This window comes from Sinocyclocheilus anshuiensis, unplaced genomic scaffold (assembly GCF_001515605.1).
Source record: "Sinocyclocheilus anshuiensis isolate Anshui unplaced genomic scaffold, SAMN03320099.WGS_v1.1 scaffold827, whole genome shotgun sequence".
Taxonomy (NCBI): domain Eukaryota; kingdom Metazoa; phylum Chordata; class Actinopteri; order Cypriniformes; family Cyprinidae; genus Sinocyclocheilus; species Sinocyclocheilus anshuiensis.
The window spans coordinates 47702-63018 of record NW_015542371.1 but is presented as its reverse complement, the minus strand read 5'-3'; the positions used below and the strand labels follow the sequence as shown (position 1 = coordinate 63018).

Genomic DNA, 15317 nt, shown 5'->3' with positions numbered 1-15317 from the left:
CATGGCTCAAAAGTTTGGAGTCAAAGATTTATTTCTAATGTTTTTGAAAAACTATTATGCTCACCAAGGCTGCATTTATTTGATCAAATGCAATAAAGAGTAATACTTTGAAATAATACTATAACTTAACTTTTCCACTTTAAATCTATATCCATTTCTGTGATGGCAAAGCTGAATTTGACTCCAGTCTTCAGTGACACATGATCCTTCAGAAATCATTCTAATATGCTGATTTGGTGCCAAACACTTATCAAATGTTGAAAAGAACTCCATGATACATTTTCTCAGTATTCTATGATGAATAGAAAATAAAGAATAAAATGCACTGATTTAAACTAGAAATTGTATAACATTATAAGTGTCTCTACGGTCACTTTTGATCAATTTAATAAGCATTCATTAAAAAATACCTGAGCCCAATCTTTTTTAACAGTAGTATATCCACACACATACCGATCTTGCCACCCTTGGCATAGGGTGCCAGCAGATCTACGACCTTGATTCCTGTGACCAGAATCTCCTGCTCGACACTCATGTCTGTGAATTCTGGGGCCTCCGCATGGATGGCGGCAGTCCTGAACAACAGATCACAATCAACTCAACAGCAAAGACACATCTGCCTGCATCTCAAACATTAAATTGTCTACTTTACAAGAGGACTAATGCTCCTTAAATGAGTTAGCAAACACGATTAAGTTGCTTTAGTGTTCTTAATAAACTCTCACAGTTTTGTGGTAATTGGTCCTCTCTCGTCAATAGGCTCGCCGATGACATTCATGATCCTGCCAAGTGTCTCAGGTCCCACAGGGATTCTGATGGGGGCACCGGTGTCAAGAACCTTCTGACCGCGCACCAGCCCCTCGGTACCGTCCATAGCAATGGTGCGGACGGTGTTCTCACCTAAAGAAGAGCAAAAACAGTTACTTTACAAGTCTATCGTGACTTTTCAATTCGGATTCAAACGCTTTAGTCTCATTACCGAGATGCTGAGCCACCTCCAGGACTAGCCTGGTGTCACGGCCGGCCACTTCCAGGGCATTGAGAATAGGGGGCAGATCCTCGTCGAACTGTACGTCCACAACGGCACCGATGACCGCAACGATACGCCCGCTGGCGGCGGCAGCAGCTGCGGCAGGAGCGGCATAATCCCTGCCTGAGAGAGGAAGAGAAATATCGCATGAAACTGGCACGGATAATAACCTTTTTGCAATTTTATTTTGATTAGTCACTAACGTATAGTTTGTTTGCTCAGCATCCTGAGAAGTCAAAACAGGCTAACGTTAATGAATGAACGCAAGCAAGTCGATATTGTAGAAAATCAAAATCTGTTGGGATCTGCCTGCGATCTGCATTTCGAGACTGTAAATGTTTATAAATGTGGTTGCATTTACTCGTGATCTTATTCAACATGTTTATCTGTACCGTGACCTCGCGAGCTGCGATCACAGCTAGCAGCGCATGACACATAAAGGTCATTCCTGTTTTCATGCCCACCAGAATGAGCTGTTGTCGTCAAATTAAGTATTCCGTTATGTCAGTTTATTTCCATCCAGTTTATTTCCTACGTGTAGCACATCACGCGAAAGTAATCACTGGAAACGGTGAGGTTAGGACTTTGCGGCCTTGCACTTGCTGCCATTTAGCATGACGCTGCTGTCGGGTTAGCTGCGTTAAACCCAACCGTTTTAAAAACCAACCAATGAATTGTACTTACGAGAAAACAGCGCTGCTGGAGCTCCGTTGAGAGCCTTCAGGGGGGTCACCCCGGGCTTGAGAGCTTGCAAAGCCCCGGTGCAGCAGCGTCCCACAGCTCCCAGCATCGTTAAAATGGCTGAAGGTGGAATGGGGCAGAGGCTCGACAGCTGATATATAGTGCCGCTTGAGGCCGACAATGCGCATGCGTAGCAGACATGGCGACACAGGAACTGAGCGTCTGCGCATGCGTCAGTGTTGAAGGACAATGAACTGAAACAGCAGTAACTGATTACATGTAATCCGGATTACGTAATCAGATTCCAAAAATTACGTACTTGTAATTAGAGTAAAGTACATTTTAAAATACTTGTAATCAGACTACAGTTACTTTTTTATTGATTACATGATTACATATTATTCACACAATAGCAATAAATTATTCATAATTGACTGATTCGCCCTAATTCCTCTTTTTCATCTTTTAAATTTTCCTTTCTAAAATATCTTACCGCTACTCTCAGAAAGTCCAGTTTTGTGGACATTGACACAAAGAAGGTGGATACACAGCATTTGACCACTAGATTTACAAAAATCATTTCAGGTTTAAGAAGTGTTTCAACATTGCATCAACTAGGCTACTGATGAACACATTCATTTTTATTTGAATTATCACTCAGTAAGTTATTTGACCATGTATTAATATAGCTTTGGAAGGCTTTTGTCTTTCAAACACATTAAAAATGCACATATTAACGTTATTTCTTATTTACCTACATGTAACGCAGACATTCCCAAACTGAACCTCTTTCACCTAATATGTTTACTTAAAATACCCCCGAGATTTTAAAAATAAATATTTTAATAGGCCTAATTAAGTAGGCCCGTCACATTTGCATGTTCAGGGTTCTCTGACGTTGGTTAATGGTCACATGACATGCAGGTAGACTTGTGCCGGTATTCGGTAATGCGATACATCACGGTAATGAGTATGCACGGTATTGTTATCGTGGGCACTTCTAAATACCGTGAATAATTATATATTACAAATTATTCAGAATTTTGAATGCATTTTAAGAATACTTTTACCATCAACTGGTCAAAATGCACAACACCGCTGTATGCTGCGTGAAAGACACCTGCGCACTTTGATGTAAACAAGCGCGGATGAGAAGCACATGGCGGAACATGTGAGAGACGCTCTGGATGAAAGCGCACTTTCACTCTCTGACAGCAGATGGCGCTAAACTGCAGAAATAATAATACTAATAATTCATTTTAATGCAGCCGTTACCCCGGAAACCCTGTAAACAAAGCAGCTGCACAACTTTCTGTTTCTGAATCGTGTTTAAATTATTTAATTTAAAATTTTTATGATTTAATTATTTGTTAGCTTTTCATTAAACTCGTGAACCTCCTGCAGTTCCTTTACGAACCCCAGTTTGGGAAACCTTGATGTAATATAATGTTTAATGCACTTCATGTTGATAATTACAACAAATGGAATATATTTTCTTACTCTTTGTATTTTTATATCAATATGGTACAAGATCATTCTATTTAAATCAAAGTGATAAACGAGTTAGGTCAAAAGTAATCTAAAAGTAGTCTGATTATGTTACCTAAAATGTGAAATAATGGATTACATTGTCATGTAATTTGGAATCAGAAACAGATTACAATTTTTAATCTACCCATCTCTGATTATACTGTGCAGAGGAACAACTGAATAGTGATCTGGAAGATTTTGGCCAAATACCTTAGGATAAAGATTGCATTTACGTAAAAACGCTTTATTATTATCATCCAGAATGGGTTTGTGTTATATGTAACAAAACAAGGGTGGTACATGTGGCAAGTCTGTACGCCTGCTCCACATCTTTTTGTTGTTTGAGAATAATAAATATGAAATGCTTTTTAGCAGATTAGATGGATATTGTGGCATTTACCCAAGTATTATCATTAAAACATCAAAACGTTATGTCATTTCAATAACTATAACCGTGAAACATACAGTCGAAATCTCACGCTTCCGTCAGTGCCGAATACTAGCTTATGTTTGCCAGCCTTTGACCTCTAGGTGTTGTTGTTGTGTAAACGTTATTCAGTAATCAAGACTGAACATTTTTGGAAATTCATTGGTCAAAAGACGTGTATGGGTGACAGTTGTTGTCAAGTTGATGTCTCTGTCAAAAAACACCTTAATAGTACATCTTAGTATGCAAATTAGCAGTAAAATGTTGTGGTTACTGTAGTGAATGCCAGTAGACCCATTTTGATTTGTTCTGACAAAGAAATTAAAACACACAGTCCTGTGATTCTAATCTTTTGTTCAATTTAATGAATACATTTTTTTTAAATCTAAACTCATTGAAAGTGTAGTTATCTTCTATTCATATTTAGTGAAAAACAGGGTTACAGAAGTCATGCAAAAATGTCAACAAAAAGCTTTATTAATATCAAACAGAGCATCACTACATGAAGCAACAAATTATTCACATTAGATTTATTTTTCATCAAATACATTTAGTCGTTAAAATTAATGTTAATGAGAGTTGAACTCATGCAATTATATCCATCTGAGTAATTGGTGGAATAACATGCTTTATGATAAATTTTATGTTATATGAGATTTTGCAGTATAAAACATTTGGTTTCTCATAAATCAGTCAACTGTGTTTGCAGTTTACATTTTTCTAACAGCCAGACAGATGCTGCAGTGAGGAGATAATCAAGAAAGATCATCTTTCTTGTCTCTCTCAACATCATAACATCATAACCACCCAATACTTTTTTCAGTTTTATGATACTTTTATGTGTATATCTATAATAATTAATTAAACTTAATGTCACAGACCGATGTCTAAAGATGACAACAAAACACCTCCAGCTTCACCATCGTCATCAGGAAAGTAATGTCATCACTAATTTCATTGTGTGCATAGGTATACATTTAGATACAGATACAAAAACAACTACTGATATACATTAACAGACAAACACTGAAAATGATTCACTTATTTAAAAAAAAGATGTAAGTCAAGCAAGATTTCAACTTGCAATTTCAAAGTAAACCTGCTAAAGGCAAAAAAAGCAGCAGATGTTAATTTTAAGTTGGGCTGATCCCCTATCAGGTTCATTAAAAAAAACTGCTAAACCTGGCCTCTTATGATCTGACCTACACTACATGGATACATATATTTTTATATGTCCCTACCCATTTTTAAAATCTATGCTACTGATTCTGTACATTGAAAATTTTTCTAACCAAATACTGTGTTTAGCTGTGTTTAGTGTTAAAACTGTTCACATCAAAATGATCCAATTTCTTCCGGTACTAATGACAAGGAGTAGTTTGCTAATTGTAACTTTCTTTCGCCTTGTTTAATGAACGTCAGAAGCCTGAACGCTGCAATGTTATATGTAGAGTAATTGCTTTGGAAGTCTCAAAGTCTCTTAGTGGTGAATAAATAACCGGATTCAAATATGAATCTGTGACAAAATGTTTATTTTAGATTCTATCAAAATCTACACACACACTTCTATTAGCTCGTCTATTAGCTCTTTTAGAAGCTCCTTCAATAGCACCACTAAAAACTCCACCAATAACTCCACCAACAACTCCACCAACATTTCCACCAGCAGGTCCTCCAGTAACTAAAGCCAAAGGCCCAACAGCAATGGCACCAACAATGCCACCAACTTTTCCACCAACAATGCCACCAACAGTTCCACCAACAACGCCACCAACAGCTCCACCAACAAAGCAACCAGCAATATCACCAGCAGTGCTACCAAAAACTTCACTAACTATGTAACCAGCAGCTCCACCAACTTCACCACCAACTTCGCCACCAACATAGCCGCCAAAAGCTCCACCTACAGCACCAGCACAAGCTCCACTAACAGCTCCAACAGCTCCATTAAAAGGTCCAACAGCGTAACCGAAAGCTCCACCAACAGCTCCACCAACAACTCCACCAACAGCTCCACCAACTTTGCCACCAAAATGGCCACCATAAGCTACACCTACAGCATCAGCAAGAGCTTCACTAACATCTCCAACAGTATGGCCGAAATTCCCACTAGCCTTGAAACCAACACCACCACCAACAGCTCCACCAATAATTTGACCAATAGAGTCACTACCAGCTCCACTAACGGCTGCACCAATAGCTCCACCAAAAACTGCACTACCAGCTACACCACCTGCACCACCTCCACTAAAAGCTTCAGCAAGAGCTCCTCCAGGAGCTCCGCAAACAGCTCCAAGACCAACTCCAATAGCTACACTAACTACAACGACTAACATGTTAAAATGATGGCAATCCCCTGATAAAAAAGAATATCCAGAGTTTCTTTGTATGCTTATTTTTCTCTCCCTCCTTTGTGTCAGCTGTTCTTCCCCTTGTTGAGAATCTTGAAGCATCTCATTAGTGTAGTATCTGCCATTCTGCACTATCATTCTGTCAATCATCAGCAGTAGATGATTGACCTGCTTTCTATCTTTAATGTTTTTATTGTTGAGGACATGATACCTGTCTCCACACTGCTGTACTAGATGTCTTAATGCACAGTTCCCCTCAATAAGTTTCTCAATGGACCCTCCTTCTAACTGATCCCCATGAGTGAAGAGAATGATGGAGTATTTTAATGCATCCTCTCCAAACAGTATTTGGACCATCTGAGGAATCTGCTCCTCACGCTCAGTAAACCTCATGTTCGCAGGAAATGCAATGAGAAAAGCGTGAGGTCTGGGTCTGGATAAAGAAATGCTTCTCGCCGTCTCTCTAACTAACTGCTCAGGGTTCTTCTTTGTGTCAAAGAAATCAAGTGTATCAACTACAGACACTATCCTGCCTGCAACCATGGCGTGTTTCTTTAAACATTTATTGGTTACTGCAGATTTGAACACCTTCTGTCCCAGTATGGTGTTACCGGCTGCACTCTTTCCTGCACCAGTTTCACCCAGGAGCACCATCCTTGTGGATTCGTTAGCATTTTTTGACATTAATGTGCATCTCTTCGGCGGAGGCTGCTCCAGTTTCCCTGCTCCTTTTTCTGTTAAAAAATATATGAAGTGTTAGTAAGAGTAGTTAGAACATGTTAGAACATTACCAAAAAGACTCACCTGTTTTCTTAAGAAACGTCTTGAGAATTTTTGCAAGGAGCAGTGTAACTTGTCCACTGTGTCCTTTTTTCTTGTTGTTGAACACATGGTATCTCTGGTCATATTTCTGAAGGAGTTTCTTCAAATGTTTGTTTTCAGTGATTAACTCTTTTATTGTCAAATTTCCATCCTCCAGTTCATCTCCTCTGGTGAAGAGAATCCAGGTTTTCTGGAGATGCTCTCGTCCCAAGAGCTTCTCAATCTTCTCCACAGTTTTTCTGTCTTCTTCAGTGAACCTGTCAGCTTTGATGACCAGGAGAAACGCACAGGGACCTGATTCACATTTCTGAAAAACGTTCTGGTATTTCTGCTGAATCGCATTCTCCTTTAGCTTCATGTCAGAGAATCCTGGTGTGTCATGAATGGTGACCTGTAGACCGGAGACGGTTCCAGATTCTTCCACCACATCTTCTGTGACGGATTCAGATGTTTTCTTTGACTTGAAAGCTTTTCGTCCTAGTATTGTGTTTCCTGTTGCACTTTTCCCATCTCCTTGTTTTCCCAGTAGGACCATATTCAAACAATTCATCAATTCTTCCATTTTCAAGATGTGATCGAAGCTAAAAGTGCTGTACAAGAAAAATAAGCACACATTAAAAAAACTCAAGTGCAAGTGCTACAGAGCCCCTAGACCAGTGATGGGCAAACTTGGCCCTTCCAGGCCACTTTCCTGCAGAGATTTGATCCAACCCTGATAAAACTCACCTGCCTGTAGCTTTCTAGTAGTCTCGAAGACAATGATTAGCCGGTTCAGGTGTGTTTGAATAGAGTTGGAGCTAAACTCTGAAGGAAAGTGACCTGGAAGGTCCAAGTTTGCCCACCCCTGCCCTAGACATTATAGGGGAGGAAACATTATATCTCAATGCTTTTCATTCCCCTGAGAAACACTGTGTTTGCTAGCAAAACTTTTGCAAACAACCTAAAACTGGTGATGGAAATAAAATTAGGTGAAAGGGAAGCTATATTCCAATGCTTTTGAGAGCAAACCCAAAGTGTCTCTTTGAATTTTTATAAGTTCTGTTTTAGCCAATTTTATGTCTTAGTAGTTTTAGTTTTTGACCAGTAATCTAATGCATTAAAAGCACTTTAACTTTGCCAGGTAGGCCTATTTTAATTGTCATTTGCACCGCTTACACAACTGGCCATTAAAATGCACAAACAAACAAAACATCTTTTTTTTGAATAAGAACTATATTCAATTTAATGGTAGCGATGCTTATTGCATTAAGAAATGCGTGACCCAAGGCTGCAGGATTTCATTGCTGCATTGCAGTCAAAAACGAAACTGAAAATAAAAATGCCTGCAACTGAATTGTCTGTAGTCATTTGTAAGTAACTGTAATCGAAACCGGGAGCATGAATCTCAATAAGTATTTTTATTTTATTTTATTAGTAGGCGCCTGGATATAAGACATAAAAAAGATACTTAAAAGCAAAGGTTAAGAAACATTTCATGACGATTGACGGCATATTTAGGCTAATAGTATCATTAGGAAAAATATATAGCCTATAGCTAGGCTAAAAGAAAAGAAAAAAATGATATAGCCATGTCAGCATCAGCCGAGCGCTAGCAAAACTGTGATGGCCACTTCGGACCACTCATCATCAGCTGTAGCCTATTTATAGTCATTTATACAACATAAAAATACACCGAGGCTAAGGTGAAATCAGATTCATACTGAAAACTTACCTGACAGAAAACCGCGGAGATCGAGCTTTTATCTGAGCTCGAGCAGCGAACTAAATGAACCTGCAGTTTCTCTGTCCGGCATTTACTAAAAACGACAGTACAGCAAGTTTAACCCTTTCGCACGTGAGTTTAAAATATTCTAAAAACTGATGAAAATTTGCATTGTTTATTACACTAGTGTACTTTAATGTTTAATCAGGGATTTGCACTGTTTATCACAATAGTGTGCTTTAATGCTTAATCCGGTAGTTTGTTTTGAAAGGCTTTTATTTTGTACAAAATGGCACAAAGTCACACTTGTGGTGTTCCCGGTCAAAAATGTCCAGCCATTCAAAGTGAATGGGAAAGAATGAAAGTAATAGAAACTATTAGTGTTCAGGAGCATGTTGATCATGTTCACGTTCACATATGTATGTGTGCTTGCAAACATAAAGGCCTTGGACCTGTTCATGTGTGGATGCATGCATAGCCTACTCACTCTAACAAACACACACGTACGTATACAAACTATTGGGAGTATTACAAGCTTTCTATTTCATCCTACCCTGAACTGCATCCAATATCATTTCATCTATCTGATAGTATAACTCTCTCTCACTCACTCACTCACTCACTCACTCACTCACACAGTAATTTTTGGCCCGGGAACACCACAAGTGTGACTTTGTGCCATTTTGTACAAAATAAAAGCCTTTCAAAACAAACTCCCTGATTAAACATTAAAGTACACTAGTGTGATAAACAGTGCACATTTTCTCCACATTTTATTTAATATTGTGAAAATTATTCATAATCCTTTTTCCACTCAAAAAATGAGGTGCCTACTTTCAGATAAATGAGGCCTACGATTAATCAGATGCAAATATAAATACAAAACCAGTCCTAAATGAAAGAAAAGAAGTTGACAAAAAGATTGAATCCAATCTTTGGTGATAATATAGCATAATGAGTGATTTATAAGCAATTTTTTGAGGCCAGGTTATTTTTGCCCTGGAACATCACAAGTGTTATAGGGTTTTGAACACAACACAAGGGTTAAGAAAGCCTTGAGGAAAGGTTTACAGATAGAACACTTCCCTTTATTGCCTGTGCTTTTCGTTATTGTGTTTATTCGCGTTCAGTTCATTTACGTGAGGTAGATTTTGCAGGCAATTAATTAAACTATAAATTACGAGAAGGACCAAACTGTTTTCTGGTCTTGTTATGAAATATAAAAGTAGACAAACTGTTAGTCTTAAAACTAGCAAAGGCAAAAAGTTATTAGATGTGGGAAAAGAAATCTATGAACAGTTACAGGGTCTATATATACTTTCCTTTATTCAGATTTTTTTTTTTTTTTTGCCTAAAATCTTAATGATTGCAGCCTTTATCAGCATTAATATAATAGTGATATCATAATCATCAAAATTTCTATTGTTATCCACAATATTGCTGTATTAAATGCATTGAATAAAGACTCAATTGTCAGTGCAAACTACTTTATTTCTCAAAATTGGAAAACCAAATTAACTCCTCTGACCTGTGATCTGCCCCAGTTTTTTAGGAGTTAAATGGCCATTCCATATAGACACCATTCCTGAAATTAGCCTTTGTTACTCCTTTAGAGTAGCAGAAGCACTGAGTACTGAGAACATAGCCATTAATATGAGGTAGCGCACTCTAGTGTCATCCCTGGTACATGAAATGTTTCCCAACACATACTCACAAAGGTACATACATAATACATGGACAACCACTAAATTCTTACCATTTCATCTTACCTCAAATAACATTCTGAGCAACAAATAACAGGAAAAAATTACCGTGCATCATTTAGAATTTGATAATACAAAAGGCAATTGAGAGTAATTTGGTTATTTTGCACACTAGGAGCTTTGCCCCCTCCCAAAATGGCACAATTTGCACGAAATACAAACCAAAAAAGTAAAACATACTCCATCTCGTAACTGAATCGGCTGTAGAACCGGCTCATTGCCCTGACGCATATAAAAATAGTTCACTTTTACAACAAAATAATGTTCAACATTCTAACAAAGCAGAACCATGAAAAAAAATATACATAAAATGAAAAAATATAATCATCTGAAATCTGTAAAGACAAAAATACGTACTGTGCAATATTTACTAATTATTTGAGCTGGCCAAATATATGTAACACCTAATGAGCACCCTCAGTAAAGCAGCGATACCTCTCGATTGCATTTCCACTTAAGACATACATAATGATACAGCTCATAATGTGCATGTTACTGTCATGCAGCATGGCTTTACATTGCTCAAATAAACCAAAACAATAACTAGACTACAGCTAGACCTTATATAAATAAACAATAGAAAAGTAACAAAGCAAGAGGTCCTGTGCTTTACAGTAACTCGAGCGGTTTTTAAAAATGTTAAAAGAATCGATGTTTTGTTAAGAATAGAAATGCTAATGTTGATTAAAAGCCTCACTGATGTGGCAACATTAAAATCAAACCATCTGTAGATTCCCTCAGAGCTGAGCACCCTTTTTATATCTGACTGACAAACACCACCAGCCATAAATATTTGGTAATAAATATAAAAACAAGCACAATTTCTGATGCTTAAAACACAAAAAACTCACATTACACAGAGTGTTAATAACTCTGTGTATAAATTAGAAATGTTTGGATGTTTTTGGTTTGTATATATATATAAGGTTAGTCTGTCCTACAAAGTTGGTAACACTGAGACTGTGGTGCATATACATGTGTGTTTGCTCAAGAACCCATCCGTTCGCCAGAGAAGGTATGTGTATGAAGAGTTATAATGCACTATGGTGTGCACGAGTATAACTGGAGCGCCTGTGCGGTGGGTAGGCATCAGTTATTGGAGCGTAGTGCTTGAGATTGTGCTCGGCGACGGGCTAATCTAGCGTTAGATGGAGGGGAAAGCCTCATGGAGCAGACCACGGCACCGAAGTCCTCCTGCTCTTCCTCCTTCTGAGACAGCTGCCGATTGAACGCGATGGCATCAGCTGCAAACTGTGTCAGGTCTTTAGTGCTGCAGTTTCTGTAGGTTCAACCAGAGAGATGGTTAGAAACATTACAGAAACTGGAAAATGTACTTAATCTACTGCATCGAAATCAAATACCTTTGTAGAACACGAGGAGTCGGAAGAACTCTTCCAGGTGCATTCTGAAAATTTAAATGAGTAAATAAAAATGTAATAAAAGTAAATATATATATATATATATATATATATAAAATGATGTATATGATATAAATTTTGTATATTATTACATTTGATTTGTATAATGTATACTACAGAACAAACCTTTGGGGTTGTAAGATTTGATAATGTTTTTGAAAGAAGTCTCTTATGCCCAGCAAGGATGCATTATTTCCAAAAAAGTAAAAATACAGTACAGTAATATTGTGAAATATTGTTACAATTAAAAAAAAAAAAATTCTTAAATATATTTTAAAATGTAATTTATTCCTGCAATTGCGAAGTTGAATTTTCAATAAAACAGATGTGCTGCTTTGTATTTTTGTGGAAACTATTACGTTTTTTCAGGATTCTTTGATAAATAAAGAGTTTATGTAACAACATAAAAGTTTTTACTGTCACTTTTGATCAATTCAATGCATCCTTGCTGAATGAAAGTATTACTTAAAAAAAAATAAAAAATACCCCAACCTTTTGAATGAATTTAATTTCTCTAAAGTACAGAGCTTTTACATGACATCTATTTTGTGTCAGACGACTGGTTCTTAGTTATTTAAAGGCACAATATGTACTCTGTGCGGTCGTCACCTGTCTAATAAAATGCATAATATATTAAAGCATCTTTGGTGTTTCCATGTTTTCTACAAAACAAAACCGGAAAGCGAGGGTGTGAGATGTCATTGGCAGGCGACACAATGCCACTATAGACACAGTCCGTGTCACTAGTTAAAATTGCTTATTTCTCTGGATTTAAACATTCTTCGAAACATTTGGGATAATGTAAGTACACAAGTCAGCAAAATATATAACACTGTTCTAGCGGATTTTGGATATTTTAATAAAAAAATATTACATATTGTGCCTTTAACTGCTGCTATTGAAAGAATTAAAATGCAAGTAAACAAGTAACAAGTAAAAAGATGGAATCAAAAAGGCTTTAAGAAAAATAGAGCTAACGTCTCACCCCTTGCACCCAGGGATGCTTCAGGACCTGGGCAGCACTCAGCCGTAGAGTGGCATCTCGCACCAGCAGCCGCGAGATCAGATCTTTGGCATCGGCTGAGATCTGAGCCCAGACTCCATCCCCAAATTCATATTTCCCCTCCTGAATCCTCTCAAACAGGTTGTTCTGAACAGGAGTGGACAACACTTTTAAGTTGTCTATGTGGATGACATGAATTCTCTACATTTTTGAATTAGCGTGTGCCTTACCTGGCAGGCACGACATGTCTCTCCTCTTTCCCAGCCACAGTTGGTGCCGCAGTGGCCGGTGAAGGGAGGACTCCCGCTGAGCAGGATGTAGAGAATCACTCCAAGGCTCCAGAGGTCACAGCGCTTATCATAGAACGAAGCCTCATCCGTAAAGACCTCGACCACCTCGGGAGCCATGTACTCAGCTGAGCCACACTTGAGGACAAAACACATCCCTCAAAACATGCTGCTCTACACGTTTACAGTTCTAGGGTGCCAAAAACACAAATGTGAGAATGTGATTACCGGTGTGGTGAGCTCAGGGGTAGTTATTGGGGTACAGGCACTGTTCAGCTTCACTCCACTCCCGAGATCAAAATCACAGATCTTCACAGGAGAAACCTAAAATGCAAAATACTCCTTACAATTAAGACTGGCTAGATCTTAAACATACACTACTGTTCAAAAGGTTGGGTTCAGTTAGAAATTAATACTTTTATTCAAACACTGTAGTTTGTTTGTGTCGAGAAGATGCTGTGTCCTACGCTGTGAAAGTAAATTCGTTTTATTTTCACTTCCATAAGATGAAGCTACAAAAAAATCAGTGGTTAAAATTCACAGCAGTACAACCCCAATCTTTTTTGTGTTCCCGTCATTTTACTGTCGACTGCTTCTCTAATCTCGGGGAGTTTAGTACATCATTAGTACATCATGGTCATGAATTAGTTGTGGGAACGAGTTCTTAATTCTATTACTATACATTTCTTCCTGCATGTCATGTATGGAGCTCTGTAGTTTTCAACATTGATAATAATCAGAGATGTTTTTTGAGCATCAAACTGAGCATATCAGAATGATTTCTGAAGGATCATGTGACACTGAAGACTGGAGTAATGAACATTCAGCTTTGACATCAACGAATAACATTATAGAATAACGAGTTACAACAATTACATTTTAAAACATAGTAGTAGGGCTGCCTTTGACTAAAGAGTTTTCTAGTTGACTAGTCGTCGTTCATTTTTAGCAATTAGTCGACTTATCGCACTTTAATATTAATAAACCATATAATTCATAATAATGAGCCTTTAATTGCCTATAGCATATAAGCACTCAAGCACACACATAAAACTTGCCACAGCACACCGGCAGAAGTAATGATTATGAATGCGTCAGGGGGAAAAAACAGCAAGAAGACTGCCTTAACATTATAATAATTAATTGATAAACTAGTTTTCTGTAGTTTTGGCTGCAGTGATAAAGTCGCCGACACTGACTCGTCTTCTCTACAGTGGACGTGCATGTTTCATATGGATTACATAATCTGAAAATATTTGTTTTCCATTTGAATTGGTTAATTTAAAAGTAGACATTTTGCTTAGATATATCTTTCATGTCTGTGTGGCAAGCACAGAGTTTCAGTTAATTTTTCAATTTCAAGTTCAATCTCAAGTTCACAGTGACCAAGATGGCAGAAAGTGCACCGTTTACTTTCATTATTTTACAAAAGCACAACATTTTGTTGTTATTGTGAGTCCGATACCAATTATTTGCACGTTTATGTGCCCGATAACCGATATGCAGAACCGATATTTATTTACTGTGGATTTTTTTTTTTTATTCGACGAATATTGGAAATTCGCATTTTTTTTTGACAGCCCTACTGGATAATGTTAATTCACTGAATAATATTCACTGGAATATAACAAAAAAAACATTGTATTTCATTGCATTTCTCAACTGGTATATCAGAATTACTAATGTTTTTGTCATATCTAGATTATGAAATGCATGTTGACAGTGCTGTTTATCTATGCATTTATACAGAGCTATACTCAAACTGCGATCGCTCGCGGAGATAATAAATAATTCATTTCCATAGAGTTGTATTTATTTAGATGTTTATTAGCGAAATAATGGTTATATAGTAAATGTTAATACAATTTAGGGTGTTTTAAACAAGTGAATCTTGTTAAAAGTTACATGCGGTGGCCGTGCTGGAGCATTTCCTGAGCATCAACCCGGTGAGCGAACAGCAAAATGCAGACGCCTTCACAAGACTAATGATGAGCATAGACAACAGAGAGAGAATTAAATTCAGCGCTTTTATTTCCAACATGAGCTCATTCATGGCTGTATTATTTAATTCATGCAAAGTTACGTCTTTATTGGGACAGGACTTGACGGATTTTCTTACGTGACTTAGTGAGTTCGTCTTTATTTCTTAGAGACAAGCTGCATAAACTAGCTACATTTCAGGCATTTATGTAACACATCTAATATGTGCATTAATGGCTGTTATGAAGTTTACTAATTACAGCAAAGCAAGTACGTATGCTTTACCAATGCATGCTGTTGTTGTTGTCTCGTCTCCCCTCAGA

General features: G+C 37.5%; 3 protein-coding genes across 3 annotated transcripts in view; all 3 read right to left on the bottom strand.

The window, feature by feature from the left end:
• The window catches only part of LOC107692235 (ATP synthase subunit beta, mitochondrial-like), a 3207-nt gene extending 1345 nt beyond the window's left edge, over positions 1-1862 (bottom strand). The window contains exons 1-5 of the mRNA XM_016491201.1: positions 1715-1862; positions 980-1153; positions 726-900; positions 411-575; positions 100-292 (exon numbers count right to left, since the gene is read on the bottom strand). Coding sequence (XP_016346687.1) covers positions 100-292; positions 411-575; positions 726-900; positions 980-1153; positions 1715-1820 — 813 coding nt within the window. The 5' untranslated portion in view covers positions 1821-1862. The remainder of the gene's footprint in view (positions 1-99; positions 293-410; positions 576-725; positions 901-979; positions 1154-1714) is intronic.
• A 3047-nt stretch (positions 1863-4909) lies between these two features.
• LOC107692238 (GTPase IMAP family member 8-like) lies at positions 4910-7466 on the bottom strand. The gene is made up of 2 exons (XM_016491203.1): positions 6824-7466; positions 4910-6753 (listed from the first exon to the last, which is right to left on the bottom strand). The coding sequence occupies exons 1-2, from the start codon at positions 7401-7403 to the stop codon at positions 5204-5206; spliced, it is 2130 nt and encodes a 709-aa protein (XP_016346689.1). The 5' UTR covers positions 7404-7466; the 3' UTR covers positions 4910-5203.
• Positions 7467-10018: 2552 nt separating this feature from the next.
• LOC107692227 (MAPK interacting serine/threonine kinase 1) overlaps positions 10019-15317 on the bottom strand; it is an 18832-nt gene continuing 13533 nt past the window's right edge. The window contains exons 10-14 of the mRNA XM_016491189.1: positions 13243-13338; positions 12958-13152; positions 12710-12874; positions 11668-11711; positions 10019-11585 (exon numbers count right to left, since the gene is read on the bottom strand). Coding sequence (XP_016346675.1) covers positions 11396-11585; positions 11668-11711; positions 12710-12874; positions 12958-13152; positions 13243-13338 — 690 coding nt within the window. The 3' untranslated portion in view covers positions 10019-11395. The remainder of the gene's footprint in view (positions 11586-11667; positions 11712-12709; positions 12875-12957; positions 13153-13242; positions 13339-15317) is intronic.

Excerpts from the sequence above, each read along its gene's own strand:
- LOC107692238 (XM_016491203.1), bottom strand. The coding sequence starts at position 7,403 with ATGGAAGAATTGATGAATTGTTTGAATATGGTCCTACTGGGAAAACAA. Across the intron at positions 6,754-6,823 it reads GACGTTTCTTAAGAAAACAG|AAAAAGGAGCAGGGAAACTG; the intron begins GTGAGTCTTTTT and ends ATTTTTTAACAG.